The following is a 19071-nucleotide window of genomic DNA, read 5'->3' on the forward strand; positions in this document are numbered from 1 at the left end:
ATTGGTTTAATGTTGATGCAAAGAGGAGAAATGTGAATGATCTTTTTGTTTGCATTAACGTATATAAAAGGTGAAGGGTTTTGGTTTTTGCATATGAATACTGTGGGCGTGGCAAGAATATAATTTCTTAAGTATTTACATATTATTAAAACTAAAAACTTGAGGTATACAATTTATTCGTATATTCTTAGCATACATAAATCAGGCATACTCATATGTAGGCGTGGCAGATCAGTAAAATAACTAAAATAAATCGATAGAACTTGATACATATATTAAATGTATAATATATATTCGTATATACTAAGGATCCGTAAGGCTTTCAGGATGCTAAAAAGTGGGCGTACTCATTCTTGCAGCTGAAGCTACTCAATGCGGCAGTAGACATACTACTCAGATAGTTATCGCCCTTTGGGGCGTGGCATTTTATGTGAAACTAATTCATCATCATTAAAATTTAGCCTTTTCTATACTCTGAGCGCGCATTATGCAGTCATGCATGCCCGTTTGCAGTGTTCTCACTTGTTTTCTCTTTCTGTATTTTTTTTCCTGCTCAATTTTTCGATTTGTTTGCATTTATTTCTGGGGCTGCGTTGGCGTTGCATTTGTTGTTGTTGTTGTTGTTGTTGGCGTCTCTCACGCACTGTTAAAAAATATTTGTGGAAAGCATGCAAAATGCACGCGCCTTTTTTTTTCTTGTTTTTTTTTTTTCTGTTGACTGCAGCGCTGAAAGCTATTTGTATCTGTCGGTCAGATTAGGTTAAGTTTCCGCAGCCCCGGCGTCAGCATCCATTGCAACCACTGCATGTCTTTCATCAAAGTGTCGAGCCACTTTGCCCCGCCCCCAGCCCATTTACTGGCTACCCTTTCCACTGGCTGGCTATTAGCTATTGATGGCCGCTGGGCCTGACGCTGCCTCAGCTCAACTCTTCTTCGACTTTTCTCAGGCAATTTGGCGTCTTTGTCGCGGCGTTCTCTGATTTATGTGCAGGCCGGGCAGCATTTGCTTACACTCGTTTTTGGCACATATTTAGATATTTAGTATTTAAATGCCCACTAAAATATATATATTTAATATGTATATAACAAAAAGCCAAATACTCGCACGTTCGAGCCGTTCGCCATGTGCAGGCCAAACGGCAATCTTTTGTTTCAGATATACCGAATAGCTAAATTTTTGAATGGACGTCATCTCAGCTAGCCGCATGCTTCCGGTGCCCCATTCAATATATATCTCTGTCTCTATGCGTATGTGTGTGTGTGTGTGTGTGTGGCCGGCAAAAGTGGCACACAGTTCGTTATTTTTAAATGAAGAACAAAATATCAGTGCAGAGAGATGCGATTCTAGTATATGCATGGATGTCTGTCCGTATGTACTTGTTGCTCATATCATATGCACGATATACATACGATATACATACGTGTATATTCACAGCAAATATGTGTAATAAATTAATGACACTTGCTCTAGAGGGGGAGGGCGCTGTGAGTGGATAGGCAGATCTACAAACACATATATACACACATACCAAATATACGAGCAAGTATGCGCTTATGAAGCAGAGTTGTTGATGGAGGCAAGAGTTTATAATGGGAATTGTAGGAGCATAGAACTGACTTATGAGAACTAATGTATATAGAGAGACTGTGTAATTAGCAGCAGCATACTCGGAGAAAGTCTATAAGTCTGGTATTGCAATAGCTTGAATTGAGCTTTAGTTTCAGGCAGTTGGTCAAAGGCGGCTTAAGTTACAGTTCTATCTAATACTTAATGGGTTTAGTTTATCACCTATATTGATAACACTTGGCAGTAATTATATTATAAATAAAATATATATATTATTTGCCTCGTTACAGATCAAATCTTAGTCGCCTGATGCCTTAGAGCCTTAGACAATATAGTTTAACTGAAAGCTAACTAAGGGAAATAGTTAATGATTAAGATTTTTTTACTTTTTATTTTTTCTATAATTATTAACTATAATTAAAATAAATACTAAGTAGAGCTACAGCGTCAGCTGCTGGGGTCTTTGGCTTGGTTGAACTAATTAAATAAAAGAAGAACTTGACATTTATTTAAATTAAATACTGAATTAATACTGAATACTCTTAGAATTTATCTAATTTCAGGCTACTTTTAGAGCTTGAATACTTAGTATTAATGCAGCTTTTAAGGAAGGACCTGATTTTTTTTTTTTTAAAATTAAGTACTGAATTATAACTGAATAAACAAGCCTCAAATGTTTTGTCTGTAGCCTGACAATACAAAAAGTTGAGGCATCTGACGAAGTAGCAAAAAATTCTGTTAAAATAAAGTATATAGATTATATCATAGTCGGGATCTTAATTCGGCTCAAATTAATATCCCAAAAATAAACATGAATTTTTCTATTATTTCTTATGATTAAGATTTTTGTTCATAGTTCAAAAGTTTCCCTGCTTAAATCCCGAATACAACCTATATTAACGAGGCCAAATGCGATGGCATAAACATATAAACAAATATCATATATCTAATCAAGATCTTCCAGTAAATTATTGTGCCTCATGCTCTCTCTATATATAAATAAATATAAATATGTAATATATAAATAAATATAAATATGTAATATATACATATTTAAATATAAATATATATATATATATATATATATATATATATATATATATATATATATATATATATATATATATATATATATATATATGTATTTCTTATTCACTCTCGCCCACTCATATGATTACTCACAATTTTAAATATACCCAAAATCATATTTAGAATAAAATTTATTAAAGCCCAAAATATTTATTTTATTCTATTTTAAGGCATATTTCGATGCTAATCAGAATCGAAAATTAAGGCAAAATTTGTACTTTCAATTCGATTTCAGAAATCGTTTGCAACTAAATAAACTCTAACAGATGTCGAAAGACGAACCTCATTACGTACGAATTTTGTGAATTTTTTTTTTTTGCCAGATCTACGCGTGGCTATATACAACAACAACAGCAACAACAACAACCACTGAAATTTGTATTTATTTGTTTCATTATTGCAATTTACAAACGCAACTAAGAGAGAGACAGAGAGAGAGAGAGAGAGAGAGGGAGAGAGGACTGCCTGAGCGCGAGAGGGCAATGGGCGATCTCTCGATACCAAAATACACACACGCACAACTCAAACACAAAAGAAGAAAAACACACAGAAATTTTTGTTGTCGGGCTAAAAATCTCAGCGCAAGATTTTCCACAACAGTTTTCCTTTGACAACGCGCCGAGTCGCACACGAATTTAACGCAAACGCGCGACAATTTCTGTGCTGCGTTTTTTGCTAAATTTAAAAATAATCGAGAGAAAAAAAAAAAACACAAAACAAAAAAGTTAAATTTGTATTAAAAAAAAAAAAAAAGAAAGGGAAATCGAAGCGACTCCGCGCCACAGAATATATATCAGCGCATAAATAAAACGAGCCCGTGACGTGCGTTGCATTTCGCCGTGTTGCGCCGCTGCCTCAGCTGACGTCTCTGCCTCCTGCCACTGCCTCTGCCGGCTGCAGTCAATGCTGCTCCTAGGGCATGGCTGCCACACGCTCTCCTTTAGCTGCCACCGATGCTGCTGCGTGCCGGCGGATTATGTAAAGTGTAATACGCTTGCTCACAGTGCCTGCGAAAATGCAGCCGACACAATGCTTAGCCCGCAGTAAATTGATCGAGTTTATTTTGCATCTCTGGCAATTGCGAGGCCAGCACTAATTGTCAAACGGCAGTTAATTTATCGCGCGCGCGCCTGTGTGTGTGTGTGAGTGAGTGTAAGTGTGCACAATCAAACAAAAAGAAAATATATATAAATATATATGTATAGATACAAATATCTATGCAAATCTATCGAGCTGTGTTAAATGTCATGAATCGCTGAATAAACAAAGGCAGAGAAAACGAAACGTTGAATAAAAAAGAATCGAAGGAATTGAAAAGCAAACGCAATTGCTGCCAGCAGCGGCAGATGCCAAAATAACGTAATCAGCATGTCATCCTATCGCAGTTATGTAAGTCAATTTGTATCTGTATCTGTGTATCTGTATCTGTGTATCTGCATCTGTATCTGTTGCTTTGCAATTTTGTTTGTTTCTAATTGTTGCAGCAGCTCATGTATTTAGTATCTAGTTTTTGCGTCGCACACACCAGCACACCCACACACTCACACCAACACTCCCACACACACACACACACACATTTGCTGGCATATTACGTATACGTATGGCCAAACACTCGCCTAATTGTATCCGCAACAAAAATTTAGTTTTTCCTTTGGGCAACTTTTGTTTTCGCCAACTTTTGTTGTTGTTGCCTTTAGTTGTTGTTGCTGCTTTGCGTTGGGGCGTGTTAATGGCCCAGTTCCATGATAAACAATTCCCTCTCCCCCCAGCCCGCACAACTTTTTGCATAGCTGTTTTTTTTTTTTTTTTTTCTTTTATTGGTAATTGATATTTTCTGTTCTGTTTTCCTTTACTCAACGAATCATGGAAAATTGCTTGGGAAAATTATTTGAAAATGTTTCGATGTATCGAAAACATGAATTGTAATTGTATATCATTTAGAGATATTCCAGTGATTTATGATTGATGTTTGTTAGATTTGATGAGACTTGTAGAGGGAGCTGTGTAGATTTTAGATATTGGATATTGTTTATTGAATACAGAATTAAAAGCAACTTGGTATTTTTTGTATTTATTTGATCTTATTTTTGCTGTGTTTACTTATTGCATAATATAATGACTGCCAGCTGCTTAGAACAGTATTTGGTTAGATTTTCATAATGTTTAAGATTAGCAAAGGCATTTTATGGGAGACTAAGGTGAGAGAAGACTACAGACCTATCTAGCATATGAATTTACTTTTTCAAATATGGTACACGAGTTGGATAATTCTGAATTTTACTCTCTTTTTCTCTCTCTCTCATCCCCTCTCTCTTTCTCCATTGCCTGCGATTATGGCAAGGGACGAAAGAGAGAAAAATGAGCTTTGGAGACAAAAATTTTTATCACATATAAAAATCAATAATAAGCCTGCTTGATATCACAGATGACAATCGATAACAATTCTATTTTACATCACTGATAATAATCGATACTAATTGTATTTGATATCACAGATAAAATCGATACATAACAAGTAAACAGATCGATAGCACTATACCCTATCTCATGCAATATGCAATCATGTATCAATAGCTAGATCTATATAAACATGTACCACTACAATCAACTACTAGAACTTGGTATTCCACGCTCTCCACTTCTATGGCTCCAGTTTATGCGCCTCTTTTCACACTTTCAATCCATTTGAAGCAGCCTCCTATTATCGCATCAGCTTCTGTAGTCTTAAATGTCTTTGTTCACGACTTTATGTGACCTTTTGATGCTGGCTAAGCTCCTGAGCCATAAATCAATTAAAGATTGCGCCCCGACAACTGTGTTTCGATTGATGGGGCACCGACAAGTTTACCGAGTCGGAGTCGAAATACTGGAGGCTGTTTATTTTTAGACAGTTTCGTTTCGAAAAATGCTCGAAAAAGGGAAAAAAATTCGTTTTTTATTATTGTCGTGTCGTTTGTGCGTTGAGGAGTCGTCGTCAACTGTCCAGCTGCAGTGCGACTTTTATGGCCCGAAGGAAGCTGTAAATGCGAACGCGTGCCCCATCAAGCGGAAAGTGGATTGCGGCAAGTGGGTGGCGCATTGGCCACCTAATTGATAAGCCAAAGTGTGAATATATGCATATGCATATATCTGAATATATTATATATATATACATATATATATACATTATACATCTGATATCTGCTGCCCCGGGCGTAGGCATGTGTATGGGGGGAGGCTGGGCGACAGTTAACAATTGTTTCTCAAGTCTATTTGAAAGTCGGTTTTTAGTACACAATATGCCCAGACGACGACGACCCCGTTGCAAGGTGAAACCGTTGTTAGCGCTGCACGAGGATCCAGCCGGCGACAGCGAGGCCAGTCAGGAGGAGCAGATCGAGAGCAAGAGCGACGATGTGGATATGCCCACCGAGACGCATGATGTGCCGGTCAGTGTGTCGCCCAACGACTGGGAGTATCGCCTATTCCCGGAGCTGCACAATCAGCTGCCGCCGTTGCCCACGTTCACGGACATCTTTGGCCAGCACTCGGATGTGATGTATCAGGAGAATGGGCCAGCGCTGCTGCCCGATGCCGAGCAGAGGCAGGCAACAGGGCAGCAGCAACAGCAGCAACAGCAACAGCAGCAGCAGCAGGAGCAGCAGGAGGCGGATTCCGCTCCGGCTGCGGTTCCGGCACCGGCCAGCCAGCTGAACGGAACGACGCGCACATTGCAGCCGGACATCTTCGGCTTGGGCGGCCTCGTGGCCAATTTGCGTGCCTCGCGCAGCAGCACTGCCAATGCCATCCAGATGGTCACCGGCGAGGATCTGACCACGTATGGCCTGGACCTGGCCAGCCAGGGCGACATCTACGTCCACTTCAATGGCCCGTTCACCCAGCAGCCGGCCGGCCGCAGCTCGGCCAACTGCGCCCTGGAGCTGGGCATGCGAGGCATGCGCGATGCCATGGACAAGTATCCATCGCGGCCGCCCATCTGGGATCCCTTTGTGCCGGAGACACGCAACCTGGGCCTGATCATGCCGCTCAACTCCCAGGCGCCCAAGCTATCCGTAACGAAGTTGTCGCAGCCGTCGTCACACGAGAAATCTGCCTAGTTTTGATATCAATGATTTGGCAAACATTCAAATTGCTGTTCGCTTGTATTCGGTTTCTTGTCAACAACAACAGCAACAACAACAATCACCATGAACAACAACAACAACGACATCGCTTAAACTTAGCTCACTTATATACTAGACACGACTGCATCTATATATATATGTGTATATATATATTTCAATTGTATCTATATCCATATATATATGTGTGTATGCATATAGATAACGGTATATATGTCTGAACGAACTGCAATGCTGACGATAACTGAAACAATCCAAAGAACTGAGTGCAATATAGAAGAATTTTAATTTTAATTCACTGAATGAATATGTATGTATACGTATATATATATGTGTGTGTATATATGCATGTATATGTACGTATAGTTCTGGGTACCTTTTGCTACATATATATTTTATACGATCCCAATCACTCTATTTTTCACTCCATCCCTTTTCTACTATCTCGCTTTTGGATACTTAATTCATACTCCTCTCAAATGTATCTCAACTTTCCTTTAAATTCAACTTTGTCAACTACTTTTTCAAATAATAAACCCTAAACAGATAATAATTGTCTATCGTTTCTTTAAGTTGATTTTATTCAGGAATTTTACAGTCATCTATGTATTATAATACACTACTATTACTTACTACTTATTTTTTAGAGAGCTAATATAGATTTAACTAAGCTTATTAGAGTTCAGCTTATCGAAAATGGTATTTTATTTGGAAATATTTAGGTTTTTATTTATTTTTAAGTTCCCTTATTTTATATAAAATACCTAAGAAATTTTTGTTGAGGAATGTCACCTAAAAAATCGAGGGAACCAAGCATTTTTTAGAGACACGATTATTTGGCAGACACTCAAACAGGGGATGAGTAGTACCTGTTGGCTTAAAATATGTTGACAATAATCATTTATGTAGGCCAATTTGAAAGTGCAATTTTATTTACCGGTTTTCTGTATTATTTTCTCTCTATGTTTCTATTTCAATTTTCTATTTTTTTTTTTTTTCATATCTGGGTTTGGGATAGATAGATGATATTTCATTTATGATATTTCCTAATTGATTCACATACCTGGGTCTTTCACTATTTTAACTCTTCTACATTAATCTCTCATTCTCTCTTCCCTCTTTCTCCTTTACACATATTTCTATATCGTTTACTTCTTTATTCATTGCTATGTCTGTACCCCTGCAGCCTCTCTCTCTTTCAAAGCAGACCCTGCCTGTTTTACCCATTTCTGTCTCTCCTCTCTCTGTCTCTCTCTATCTTGTTCTATAATAACTTTATATATATAATAATTCTACATATTAAGAATCAACTTAATCAATCATTCCTCGCATTCATTTCCGTTTACAGGGTATTTCCCAGGCTATCACACATGCTCGCACTTTTGCTTTATTACTTGTTCGCGATTGCGTTTATTCAACTTTTATAGCACTTTGTAAAATTTCTATGCCGCTGGCATCCAAGCAGATTGCGTATATACATATATCTGAGGCGTATATACATACATACATACATACATATATATATATGCTCTATGCATTTCTATCAGATACGCGCGTATATATATGTATAAATTTTTGACACCAAAACTAAAAATATTTTGAGAAACAGAAGAGAAAATAAATCATATGTCTGCTGCGATGGCACGCGAATGTTTTTGTTTTTTTTTTCTCAATTTATTTTTTGCCTTCAAGTAATTTGATTTCGTTGGCCGCATTTGCTGCAGTTGCTGCCACATTTTGTTGCATTTCGCTAAATGCACATTTGCTCGATCTCTTCGACTTTATGGGCATTACCGACTGACAGATAGGGCCGACGTTTTATATCCTGCCTGGGCAGCGCCTAATTGAGTTCGCATAATAACGCTGTCAAATGAGAGAGAGTGAGACGAGGAGAGAGTGAGAGCAGGAGAGAGAGAGATCGATTTAGAGTGGAAGAGACTGGCTGAGACAGCACTCTCTGTTTTGTGGCATGCCACATGGCAAAAATCAGCCGCCTCTACCGCCTCCTGCTCCCCAGCTTCCTCCTCTCCCACTTCTTCGTTTACTTTGCACATTGTTGCGCTATTTGCGTTTGGCATTCCATTTCGCTAACAGCAACAACAACAACAACAACAGCAGCTAAAACAATTAAATGCCTCACTATCCCACCCTCCTGTCACGCCCCTGCTCTCAACGCCCACCTCATGCTGGGCGGGCGGTACTTAGGCACTGGAGAAATATGCACTTTTTATGGCACATGTCATTTGTGTAGGCAACGCAGGCGCCAGCCCAGCGCTCAAAGGGGAGCTAACAGAGGGGCAACAGAGGGGTAACAGAGGCAGAGCCTAGCGCCAGGTAGAGCGGGAGCCGTAACAGCGGGATAGCAAAGGGACAACGTAAGCGCCAGTCGAGCGAGGGCGAGAGGTAACAGAGGCATAGCAGAGCTCTAACAGAGGAGGAGGCAAAGGGGCGAGGGTAAGGTAGAACTAGAGTAGGGGTATTCCAATAGTCATCTAGACTGGAATTTCATGCACGATTCAGAGTCGAGCATTCGCTGTGGCATTCAGGTAAATCGTTGATTTTTATGGCCACTTTAACTGCGACTTCATTTGCCCTCAGATTTCCAATTTGGAATTTTCATTCGAGCATTTTCCCCTCGACATTCCTCGACATTTAATAGCTCAGGCATATCTAGAACCTAAGTACTATTAATATTAATTGGGGATTCGCTTGCCAAATTTCTATAAAAAGCTGACATGGATTTCGCAATATGAATTCGCTGTCTGCCAGATCGAAAGAGATATGCAAAGAGACAAAGAGAGAGAGAGAGATATATAGAGAGAGAAAGAGTGAGGGAGAGGGTAAAAGGCAAGGGTTTTTCTAATGCACGTAGATGTTGAAATTTCGATAAACGAATCTGTTTACACGTCGAAATTTATTGAAATGAAATGAGAAAATAGAATAAAATGCGTGCCGCAGCGCCATTTAATTGAAATTGAAATTGAAAAGAAAATGCGAACGAGTTCAAAGCAAGCCAAAAGCCATATGGGGGAACGCCGCTCTGCCCTATCGAGGGGGACTGGGGCCAGTTGATGGCGTTGATGTGTCTGGGATGCCTGCCGCCCTCTGTCAGAGTCCGTTGCAGATAATGAAATGAGCTGGCGAATAATTGTCGAACGCATCTCGAGTTTGCAGCGATTGCCTTCCATGTGGAAAATCTGAGTGCGCCTATCAATCAAACTGAGCTGCAGCTCGATTTTCTGCTCTTTGTATTTTCGTTGCAGTGAAATGATCTGTGGAGTAAATATTATAGGAAATTTATAGCAACTTCGTTTTGAGTGAGTGGGATGATATCTTAGATGAAGTATGGGTTTAAATGGGAACTAAGGAGTTCGAAAATGGTGGAAAGCTAGAAAGTCTCTACATCTATGATATATGAAGCCTCAACCTATACAAGATATCATTAGGAATTACATTAAATTTCGTTTATGTTTTTCCTTTTTTCTCTCCCTTTCTCTCTTTCTTCACCTGCCTCTCTTTCTCACTGTCACTAAAAAGCTAACTCACTCATATATCTCGAGCCGTTATTTACTACCATACGACATTCATCTATATCCAAATTTCTAATACAATCATTTCCTCTATATATTACAGGCGCCCTGGAAATCGAACTTGGGCAGTTCTTCATACAAGCCGACCAGCTCAGCAGTAAGTTCGAAACTCTCTCTCTCTCTCTCTCTCTCTCTCTCTCTCTCTCGGCAAGCCAACTAATTCTCCTTTCCATTTCGCAGTATACGCTGGGATCCGATTTGGGCGGGGGTGCCACATCGCGCTACAGTTCGCTGGCCACGCCCAGCTCCTACAGACCGTCGTTCTCTGGCGGCACATATCGCATCAAGCGTGATCCTCCTGCCCCGACGCCCGTCACCAGCTACGTGAGTCGCTATGCCAAGACGGAGCCCAGCAAGCCAGAAGTCGCCAGCAGCGATCGCAGCAGTCCCATCAAGCGGTACACGGGAGCCAGCACAAAGCTGAGCAAGTATGGACGCTCGCGGGATCCCAGTCCTGTGGCGCTGGAGCACACGAATCGAGCGACGTCCAAGTCGCGAGATCCCAGTCCACAGCTAAGCGGAGCTGGTTATCGGAGCAGCGTCTCGAGGAATGGCTACAACAGTCGCTATGCGCCGAGTGGAACGAGACTGAATGGAGCGCTGGACAAGTCCATCTCCTATTTGACCACGAGTGACTTCCATGCGAGGACCGCCAGTCGCAAGGCGAGCAGGGAGAAGGAGGTGGAGGAGCAGCAGCAGCAGCAGCCAAAGGCGGAAAATGTGAAGGAAATAGAAGATGAGCTGAACACCAATGAGGGGCAGCCGAAAGAGCAGCAGAAGGAGGAACAGGAGCAGCAGGAGGCGGAAGAGCCAGAAGAGACCTTCGTCTCTGTGCTGGTGGTGACCAGAGCCACCTCGCCCACACCGCCAGGCAGCACCACCGTACAACGCACACGACGCATCGACATAGCCAAGACCATCGAGAAGACCATTCAGCGATCCACAAGGAAGCGTCAAACGCTGGAGAAGGAGATTCAGTCGGATCGGCTGGACGACTCCACACGCTATCTGCGCTACAGCGCCGGCGGCAGCAGCTCCATCAGCTCCAACTACAGCACGCACAGGGATCGCATTAGCAGTCTGCGCTACAGCGCCAGTCCCCAAGCCAGCAGCTCCCCCAAGTCCAGCTCCCCCAGCGTGGAGAGCAAGAGCAACGGAGCCGTGAGCCTGGCTAGCAGCAAGTCCTCAAGCAAGTCCAAGCTATCGCCGCCTAAGGCAGTTCGCCTGAACTCACGGCAATCCTCAGTGGAGAATCTGGTGAATAAGCCGCCGGCGGTGCCCGCCAAGGCGGAGTCACCCACCAAGAGCTGCAACGGCAGCAGCAGCTCGGGCAGCTCCTTGGCCAAGTGGCCCTGGCCCAACAAGGACTTCCGCAAGAGCTCCCTGAATGTGGGTCCCACGGACAGGCCCAGGCAGTCCCGGACGCCCAGTAGCGGCGGCGAGTCGGAGGAGGCGGTCCTGGAACGCTCACCCAGCGCAGGATCCGACTGTGCTGCCTCCAAGCCGGCCAAGCTGGCCAATGGCAAGACAGCGGCTCGACAGCTCAAGGCGCACAAGTCGTGCAACGGGAGCAAGGAGAGCAGTGAGAGCAACGGGAGCAAGGAGAGCAGCCTATGCAATGGCAGCAATAGGAGCAACCGAAGCAATGGGAGCAATGGAAGCAATGGCAGCAGTGAGAGCAAGGAGAGCAGCAAATGCAATGCCAATGGATACAGTGGCAGCAAGGAGAGCAGCGTCAGCTGTTCGACTACCTCCGCCTGCTCCTCCTCCGATAGCGAACAGCGGGCGAAGACAACCAAGAAACAGGGCAAGAAGAAGTCGCCAGCGAATGGCAGCCAAAACAAAGTGAAAGAGAAGGCAAAGGCAAAGGCAATGCAGAGAGAGGAGCAGCCGACGCCAGAGAGCGAGAGCCAGAGCCAGAACCAGAGAGAGGCAGAGAGCGAGAGCGTCGAATTGGCATTGGGCAACCAAAATAGCAACAAGTCGTCGCTTGACTCACCCGAAGAGGGGGCCGTGGGGGTGGAGGTGGCCGTGGGGGTGTCAGTGGGTGCGGATCGGTCGCAGTCGCGTCTGCAGAAGCTGTCGAAGGTATCGAATTTTTTGGCCACTCGTCAGCACGACGCAAATAGTGAGCCGATCTTCCTCGAAAGCTCCGAGAGCGCTGGCAGCGAAGCGGAATCCCAACCAGCTTTGGCCAGTCTCTTGCTAGACACGCAAACGAACGAACCAGCGACAACGACAACGACAACGACGACGCCAGCCACGTCGACGACGACAACGACGAATCCTACGACAAGTCCCAATCAAACGACCACGAGGCAGGAGAGCCTGACCAGCGAGGCGCAGCAGGAGGATACGGAGGAGCCCAGTTGGTGGCAGGATACGAGCTTACAGATCAATACGGCGTCCGCCTTGGACAACAACAATCGCAGCGAAATGCCCTACAGGCTGAGGCACATCGATTCGGGCGAGGATCACGCCTGGTGGCTGCGTCCCGATGAGGATGATACGCTGGCGGAGACCACGCTGAATGCGCTGGATGATGAGCAGGATGCGAGTGTGGCGACCATCTCGCAGGGAGAATCTGCTTACAGATGGAGCAGCAGCAAAGACGAACACGAACGAGAGCGGGAGGAGGAGCAGGAGTCGAGAGTGGAGGAGTTTGAGCAGGAGGAGCAAGTGAAGCGCATGCCGCGCAGTCGCATCTCACCCGAGCAGGATGCCTGGTGGCTAGACGAGGAGCAGCAGCAGCCGCAGGAGCCGCAGGAGCCCACGTCGAATGGCTACCACGAGGACTGCAACAATGTGGAGGTGACCTTGAAACTGCCCAGCAGCAGCGGCAACAGCAGCAGCAACAAGAGCAGCCAATCATCCGCAGCAAAGTCACCTTCCTGGTGGCAAGCGGGACCCGCCAAGAAGCTCTTCAATGTGCAGCGCGTGGAGTCCGGGGAGCGCGCCTGGTGGCAGGAACAGGAACAGGTGGAGCCACAACCGCAACCGCAGCTGCAGCCGCCGTCAGTGAAACTGCCAACGCCGCCGCCGACACCGCCGCCGCGCATCATCAAGCCCTGGGATTCAGGCGAGCGAGCCTGGTGGTTGGAGGAGGAGCAGCCAGAGCAGCCGGAGCAACCACAGGCAACAAGTGGCGACCAGGTCGACGCACAGGTGCTTAGTCAGCCCTGTGAGATGAGCACCTCCTTCGACTTTGCCTACTCGGTGCGCCCAAATCCGTTAGGCCAATGCGCCAGTCCGCTGCCGGCAGAGCAAATCGAGCAGATTGATCAGCGAAAGCTTTGCACGTCACCTTACGATAACATTCCAATGTCAAAAGTTCAAATGGCAGCGCCGCCGTTGCAGTTGCAGTCGACGTCGCAGTCGCCGCCAATGCCGCCAACACCGCCGCCGCGTTACTCTTATACGCCGCCCACGTGCCGTGTGGGCGATAAGCTTTTCATTTCGCGTCATCAAAACATTGACGAGCTTTTGGGTGGCGCATGCCGGCCGCTCAGTCCGCTCTTCTACAGCGGTGGCGGCGCAGCTGAGAGCGATGCGACAGCGCTGCCGCTGGCGAGCAAAAATATGTTTCTGCTGGAAGAGATAACGCCGGATCAAGTGCGCATTCACGACAGCACCGCACAGTTGCCGGTTATACAGCGCATGCAGCGGTGAGTACGATGAGCACGAAGAGAGCGCGAGAGCGCTGGCTTTTGTTTGTTGTGTGGTGAATTTCGTTCAACATGTGGTTGATTACGTTCCCTCTCTCTCTCATTTGATCTTGTAGCGATGTGGAATGGCTAGGGAACGGCAGCAGCAGCAGCAACTTTTACGAGCAGCAGAAGCAGCAACCGCAGCAGCGCAGGGTAAGTGGCATGTCTATCTCCTCCTCACTCCCCCACCCTTTCCACAGCTCTTTTTCTTTTACACACCCTCGACATATTGCAACAATTTTGATTTTGGCAACCTGCCCGGCTCGTTACGTTATCGACTGCGCGTCGCCAGAGACGCCCACGCGTGTGTTTATTTACCAAAGCAATGTACTAACTAGTGGCGGGAGTCTCTTGGCTATGCCAAGGAATTTGAGACAAAGAAATTTTGTCACATCTAGCGTCCGTTTTCATTTTGTGACTAATGTCAAGTATATATTCTAAATTTATTTATAAATCTCTCAAATATGACGAAGAACCCAACTGTATGCCAGGTACGCCAGGTGAGCTATGCCATACCATTTGCGAATGTGTTACACAGCGTAAGCGATCTGCGATCTGTAAGTGGGATATGCCAAAGGGCACACCCAATTCCTTATCTCCTGCATCTTCGACGAGCTGCCAAGTCTCAAGTGTGGCCCTCACTCCGTGAGTCACAAAGCGCAGTACACGAAATGCGGAAGAGTCGAAAACGTTATCTTAATTACATGCAGGCGGGCGGGCAGGCAGCAGCTCGAACTTGAAGTCGAACTGGAAGTTGAAGTCGAATTCGGTTACAGAATTCTTGCTTCTGCTCCAGTTACGAACTCTTTTTTTCGGCGAAATGGGTCAGAAGGCAATTAGCATGTAATCACAGAGCGCAGAGAGCAACGAGCTGAGCTTTAACTGTAAAGCCGACAAAGGTTAGCGCCGGCAGCGGCGGCGTCGGCTTCGTCGGCGACTTCATTAACTTTGCCTTGGCACGAAACAAAAGAAAACGAAAAAAAAAACTCATAATGATTGCAAATATTTATTTTGTTTACGCTCTTGCGCAATTGTCTTGACCATAAAAAAAAGAATGAATAAAACTGAAAGTGCATTCAACTCACAGAATCGTCGCCTCTCCACTGATTGAGTCAGTGAAATCATTTCGGCCATAAAAATAGATAGCTGGCATTGATGCGTGAAAACAAATACCCAAATTACATTATAAAAGACATTTTGTTTCAGCTCGCACAGCTGCCATTTGCAAAAGCTAAACAACAAAAGTTCGTGTGTAAATACGCAATTGTCTCTTTCAATGACATCAACAGTCGTAGTTGTCTATCTCGCTCACACTAGCTAGATGAGTCACACGGCCTGAACTTCTTTCTGTACTGCGGCTCAAGGCTATTTATTTATTTCCCAACGCCAGAGAAAAAAGACTTACTTGTACAATTGCATATCTTCATTTATGATAAATATTTCCCATTTGAGTAAACAACTGTTTAAAAATTTGTCCGATAAGACGTCAAGGGAATTTCTGAAAATTGAATTTTTGTCATACACTTAAGTCAGTCAAATATAAATTTAAGCTGCATACATATGCATATGCATATTTTATACTGCTTCCTCTCTTCACTTTCCTTTGCTCTCTTATAAAAATGCAGCAGTTAATAATAAATAAATATTTGATTAAGGCTTTTAAAGAGTCTATAACAATTAAGCTTAACATACATGTACGTATACATATGTACATTACTTCTTTTTTATTTCGCTTTATTGCATATCATATTCCTCTCAACATTTCCCTCTGCTCTCTTCTAAAATCACATCACTTAATCCACACCATAAGCATGCAAGCAGCCACCCTTGTAATGTAAAACTCAATTGCCAATTCAAACACTTCACTCTCATACAGACACACTCACACACACATAAGCGCACACAATTTAAAGAGCAAAATGTCCAGCTAATGATAGGCTAACGCTCAATCAACGATAAAACTAAATTGTGGCACACGCGCCTCCAAAGCTCCGAGGCGCAGCTATTTATAGCTCAGCTGCCAGTGCGAGTGCGAATGCGAGTGCGGGTTCGCCTATCAGCTGCAGTCTCAATGCACGTTCAATTAAAAAAGAGCAACAACAAGAACAACAACAGAAAGAACAAGAATAGAGTCTTGCAGAAGGTGCAGCGAACGCAAACTCACCTGGCCACTAAACACGCATCGCTGAGAGACAAACAGCCTGCAAATCTCACCACAGCGTTCCAACCTGCCTCAAGCAGCCTAACGTCACGTTAGCGCTGGCGTCATCTACCTTTTGGCTAGCCAAGGTGGCTACGCATTACGTTACGTTACATTACGTTACGTTTGCTCGCTTCTCACTTGTGCCTCTTGCACATTTGTCGCTGCGCCGACGTCTTCTTCTTTGCCGCCGTGGTGTATTGTTGCTTTGACGATTTTGGCGCTTCGTGGGGCCCACAAGCCGCACGACAATATTTGTGGCTTTCAGTTGCTAGCCGAACGCGCTTATGTGTGGACGTGTGTTTCGGAGAGAGTTGAAGTCGTGTATAACAGTCTAACGGATATTCCAGCTGCCGCTCAGCTGCGCGCGTCGCGCTCTCGTCTGTGTGTTCGTCTTAACGCGTGTGTTTGTTTGTGTATATTTATTGTTGTTGCTACCATTGGCAACAGCGTTTATTAAGTATTTAAACTGCATTAGTGGCTAAGCAAATTGGTAATTATTTGCGTGAAGAAAAAATAAAACGAAAAGAAAAATAAATCGAAATATATACAAATATTTATTTCGTCAAATGGCGTTAAATAGACAACATTAGCAGCCAAATGAATTTGTTTAATTGCAATTTATTTTCAATATTGATTTTTTGCGTGTCACTGTGTCAGTGTCAATGGACAACGAGTTAAATGAAGTGCTTAAAACTTTAAAGTCTTCATGGATGGCTCGATGTGGGCGCCTCTTAAGGTTTCAGTGTCAGTGTTTCTGCATGAAAAGCAAAAACAACAAAATAATGGGAAATAACTGAGGAGAAGAGGCAATGCAACAACAAACAGCTGTCATCGATTTGGTTGTTTTGTCTGCACTTCCTCTTTGTCAACTGTTTCGCCTTGTTATCATATGCAGCACTCCTGCAAGTCTCTCTCTTTCTCCCTCTCGCTTGCTGTCTCTTTTTCGCTTGCTCCTTAGCGATGAGCTCGTTCTTTCGTAGGAGACATAGAGCAAATGTTAAAAATTGAAATAAAAAGCCAAACGAAAATCCCAAAACCGGAATTGTGCAAATAAATCTCGATATAAGACTTGGATGGGCCACTCTGTCTGCGTTTCCTGCTGTTTCGTTTCGTGTTGTGACTGGAAGATGAAGAAGAAGAAGAGAAAAAAAAAGCAGCACCATCAGCAACTGCATTGGCTATGAGCCTCGTACAAGGAAGCAAATCTTGATTTGGCATATTACGAGCACAGAAATATTATTTATTTTCACCCATTAACGAAATTGCCGTTTGCCTAGGGGAACAGTTCGATCGAGCACCGTCTCCCCGCCCTCTATTAGCATCTCGCTCTCTCTCTCCCACTCTAACGTGTTGGCAATTTGCTAGACAACGCGAAAGTTTTGCAGCTCCTAAATGGACTGAGTAGAGCTGGGAACTGCAGCAAAAGCGTCGCCTCGTAACCTACAAAGAGTAAATTAGATATGGATGTATGTATTTGCCAGCAAATTACCGAAGTACCTAAACAAGAGCAAGCACTGTTCCAAATTCCACTGACTTTCAATTAGACATAATTGCATTATCAGGCACATGACCAACTGTGCTACACAGGGAACTTCCGCTCTCTTCCCCCTATTCTATCCAGGCGCTGCTCTCTTAAGCCAAATCTTCTGCCAGCTGCACACACGAGCTCCAGCACTTACTTTAATATGCAAATAATGTTGTGGAATTTATAATGGCAAGCAAAATAAAACAACAAACTGAATTTGCTGAAGAGAGTCGACGGCAAAGCGAAACAGTGTGAAGCAAGGGGCGGGGGCACAAGGGCATAAACCCCATTTCAGCGCTAAGTACGTACATAGTGAGTGCCACTAAAAAAAAAAGTGCTTCTATTTAGTTATAAAGAGACGGCGAGCGAGGAGAGTGGTAGAGAGAGACAGCAATAATTTAACAGTCCGTTAAGTTAGTATGCGTGCAGAGCAAAGCTGTAAGTGCAACAAAAACTAATTTGATGGCATTTGAGACAAGTGAAATCTTTCTCTCATAATTTTTGTCTTTTCTTTTATGGCGACAATAATAAAGTGCGAAAATTTATTGAGTGGGAGAGGGAAGGCGACATGGCAGTTGAATAAAGCTTCGAAATGGGAAATCTTTCAAAAGAAAGACATTTAACAAAGATTTGCCAAGCTTTCGCATGCACATACTTCTAGCAGGCACTGCACCCAAAACGTAGTTACAATTTTAATTATCTGTCAGCGTAATCTCTGCCCAGGCGTTCGTCGCGACGCCGACTGCGCTGCTGACGTGCCAACGGCGAAACACTTCAGCTTTAGCTGCAGCCGCAAAGGCAAAAGCAAACTCTTCTTATTTTTTTTTTTTTTTACTTTTTACTTTTATTTTATTTTTATTTTCTTTTGCTTTGCTGTGCTTCAGCAGCGCTAATCCAATTTTTTTAATTGTGCAAAGAGCGGCGAGGTGAAAGAAGGACAGAGAGCGCAAGAGTGATAGAGAGAGGAGCGTGTGGTGGAGAGCGGGGTTGCATTGAACTAAGGAACAGTGAAGAGCACTTGGCTTACACTAACTACGGCAAGCCGAGTGTAAGAGTGGGAGAGGGAGAGGAGCAGAGTGCGAAGCAAGTAGAATTCGCAGTGTGCATTATTATTGCGCTCTACTGTATTTGAAGCACATTTTCGTTTCTCTTCTTTTTCTTTTCTGTTTGTTTGTTTGTTTGGTTAGTTTTGAACGTTATCTGTGCTGCGCTTATCTTTCAACTGGGTTTCTTACTTAGGCTACAGTTGTTGTTGTTGTTCTATAGACA

General features: G+C 43.8%; 2 protein-coding genes across 6 annotated transcripts in view; both read left to right on the forward strand.

Moving 5' to 3' along the window:
* Nucleotides 1–3882: 3882 nt before the first annotated feature.
* LOC6581682 (FH1/FH2 domain-containing protein 3) overlaps nucleotides 3883–19071 on the forward strand; it is a 45678-nt gene continuing 30489 nt past the window's right edge. For 3 of the 5 annotated variants that reach the window (XR_006357726.1, XM_044010385.1, XM_044010386.1), the window contains exons 1-4: nucleotides 3885–4045; nucleotides 10411–10464; nucleotides 10548–14032; nucleotides 14149–14227. Coding sequence is in view for 4 of the 5 variants with exons in the window: in XM_044010385.1 (XP_043866320.1) it covers nucleotides 4025–4045; nucleotides 10411–10464; nucleotides 10548–14032; nucleotides 14149–14227 (3639 nt within the window). In the remaining variant the exon portion in view is untranslated. Of the gene's footprint in view, nucleotides 4046–10410; nucleotides 10465–10547; nucleotides 14033–14148; nucleotides 14228–19071 lie in introns of all 5 variants that reach the window. The other 2 variants (XM_044010388.1, XM_044010387.1) reach the window with 1 other exon arrangement.
* On the forward strand, nucleotides 5531–7330 carry LOC6581680. The gene has a single exon (XM_002007366.4). It carries the CDS (start codon nucleotides 5680–5682, stop codon nucleotides 6751–6753), a length of 1074 nt encoding a protein of 357 aa, XP_002007402.2. The 5' UTR covers nucleotides 5531–5679; the 3' UTR covers nucleotides 6754–7330.

This window comes from Drosophila mojavensis, unplaced genomic scaffold, assembly GCF_018153725.1.
Source record: "Drosophila mojavensis isolate 15081-1352.22 unplaced genomic scaffold, ASM1815372v1 contig_74, whole genome shotgun sequence".
In the NCBI taxonomy this organism is placed as follows: Eukaryota; Metazoa; Arthropoda; class Insecta; order Diptera; family Drosophilidae; genus Drosophila; species Drosophila mojavensis.

Coding starts and splice junctions, on each gene's coding strand:
- LOC6581680 (XM_002007366.4), top strand. CDS start 5,680: ATGCGAACGCGTGCCCCATCAAGCGGAAAGTGGATTGCGGCAAGTGGG.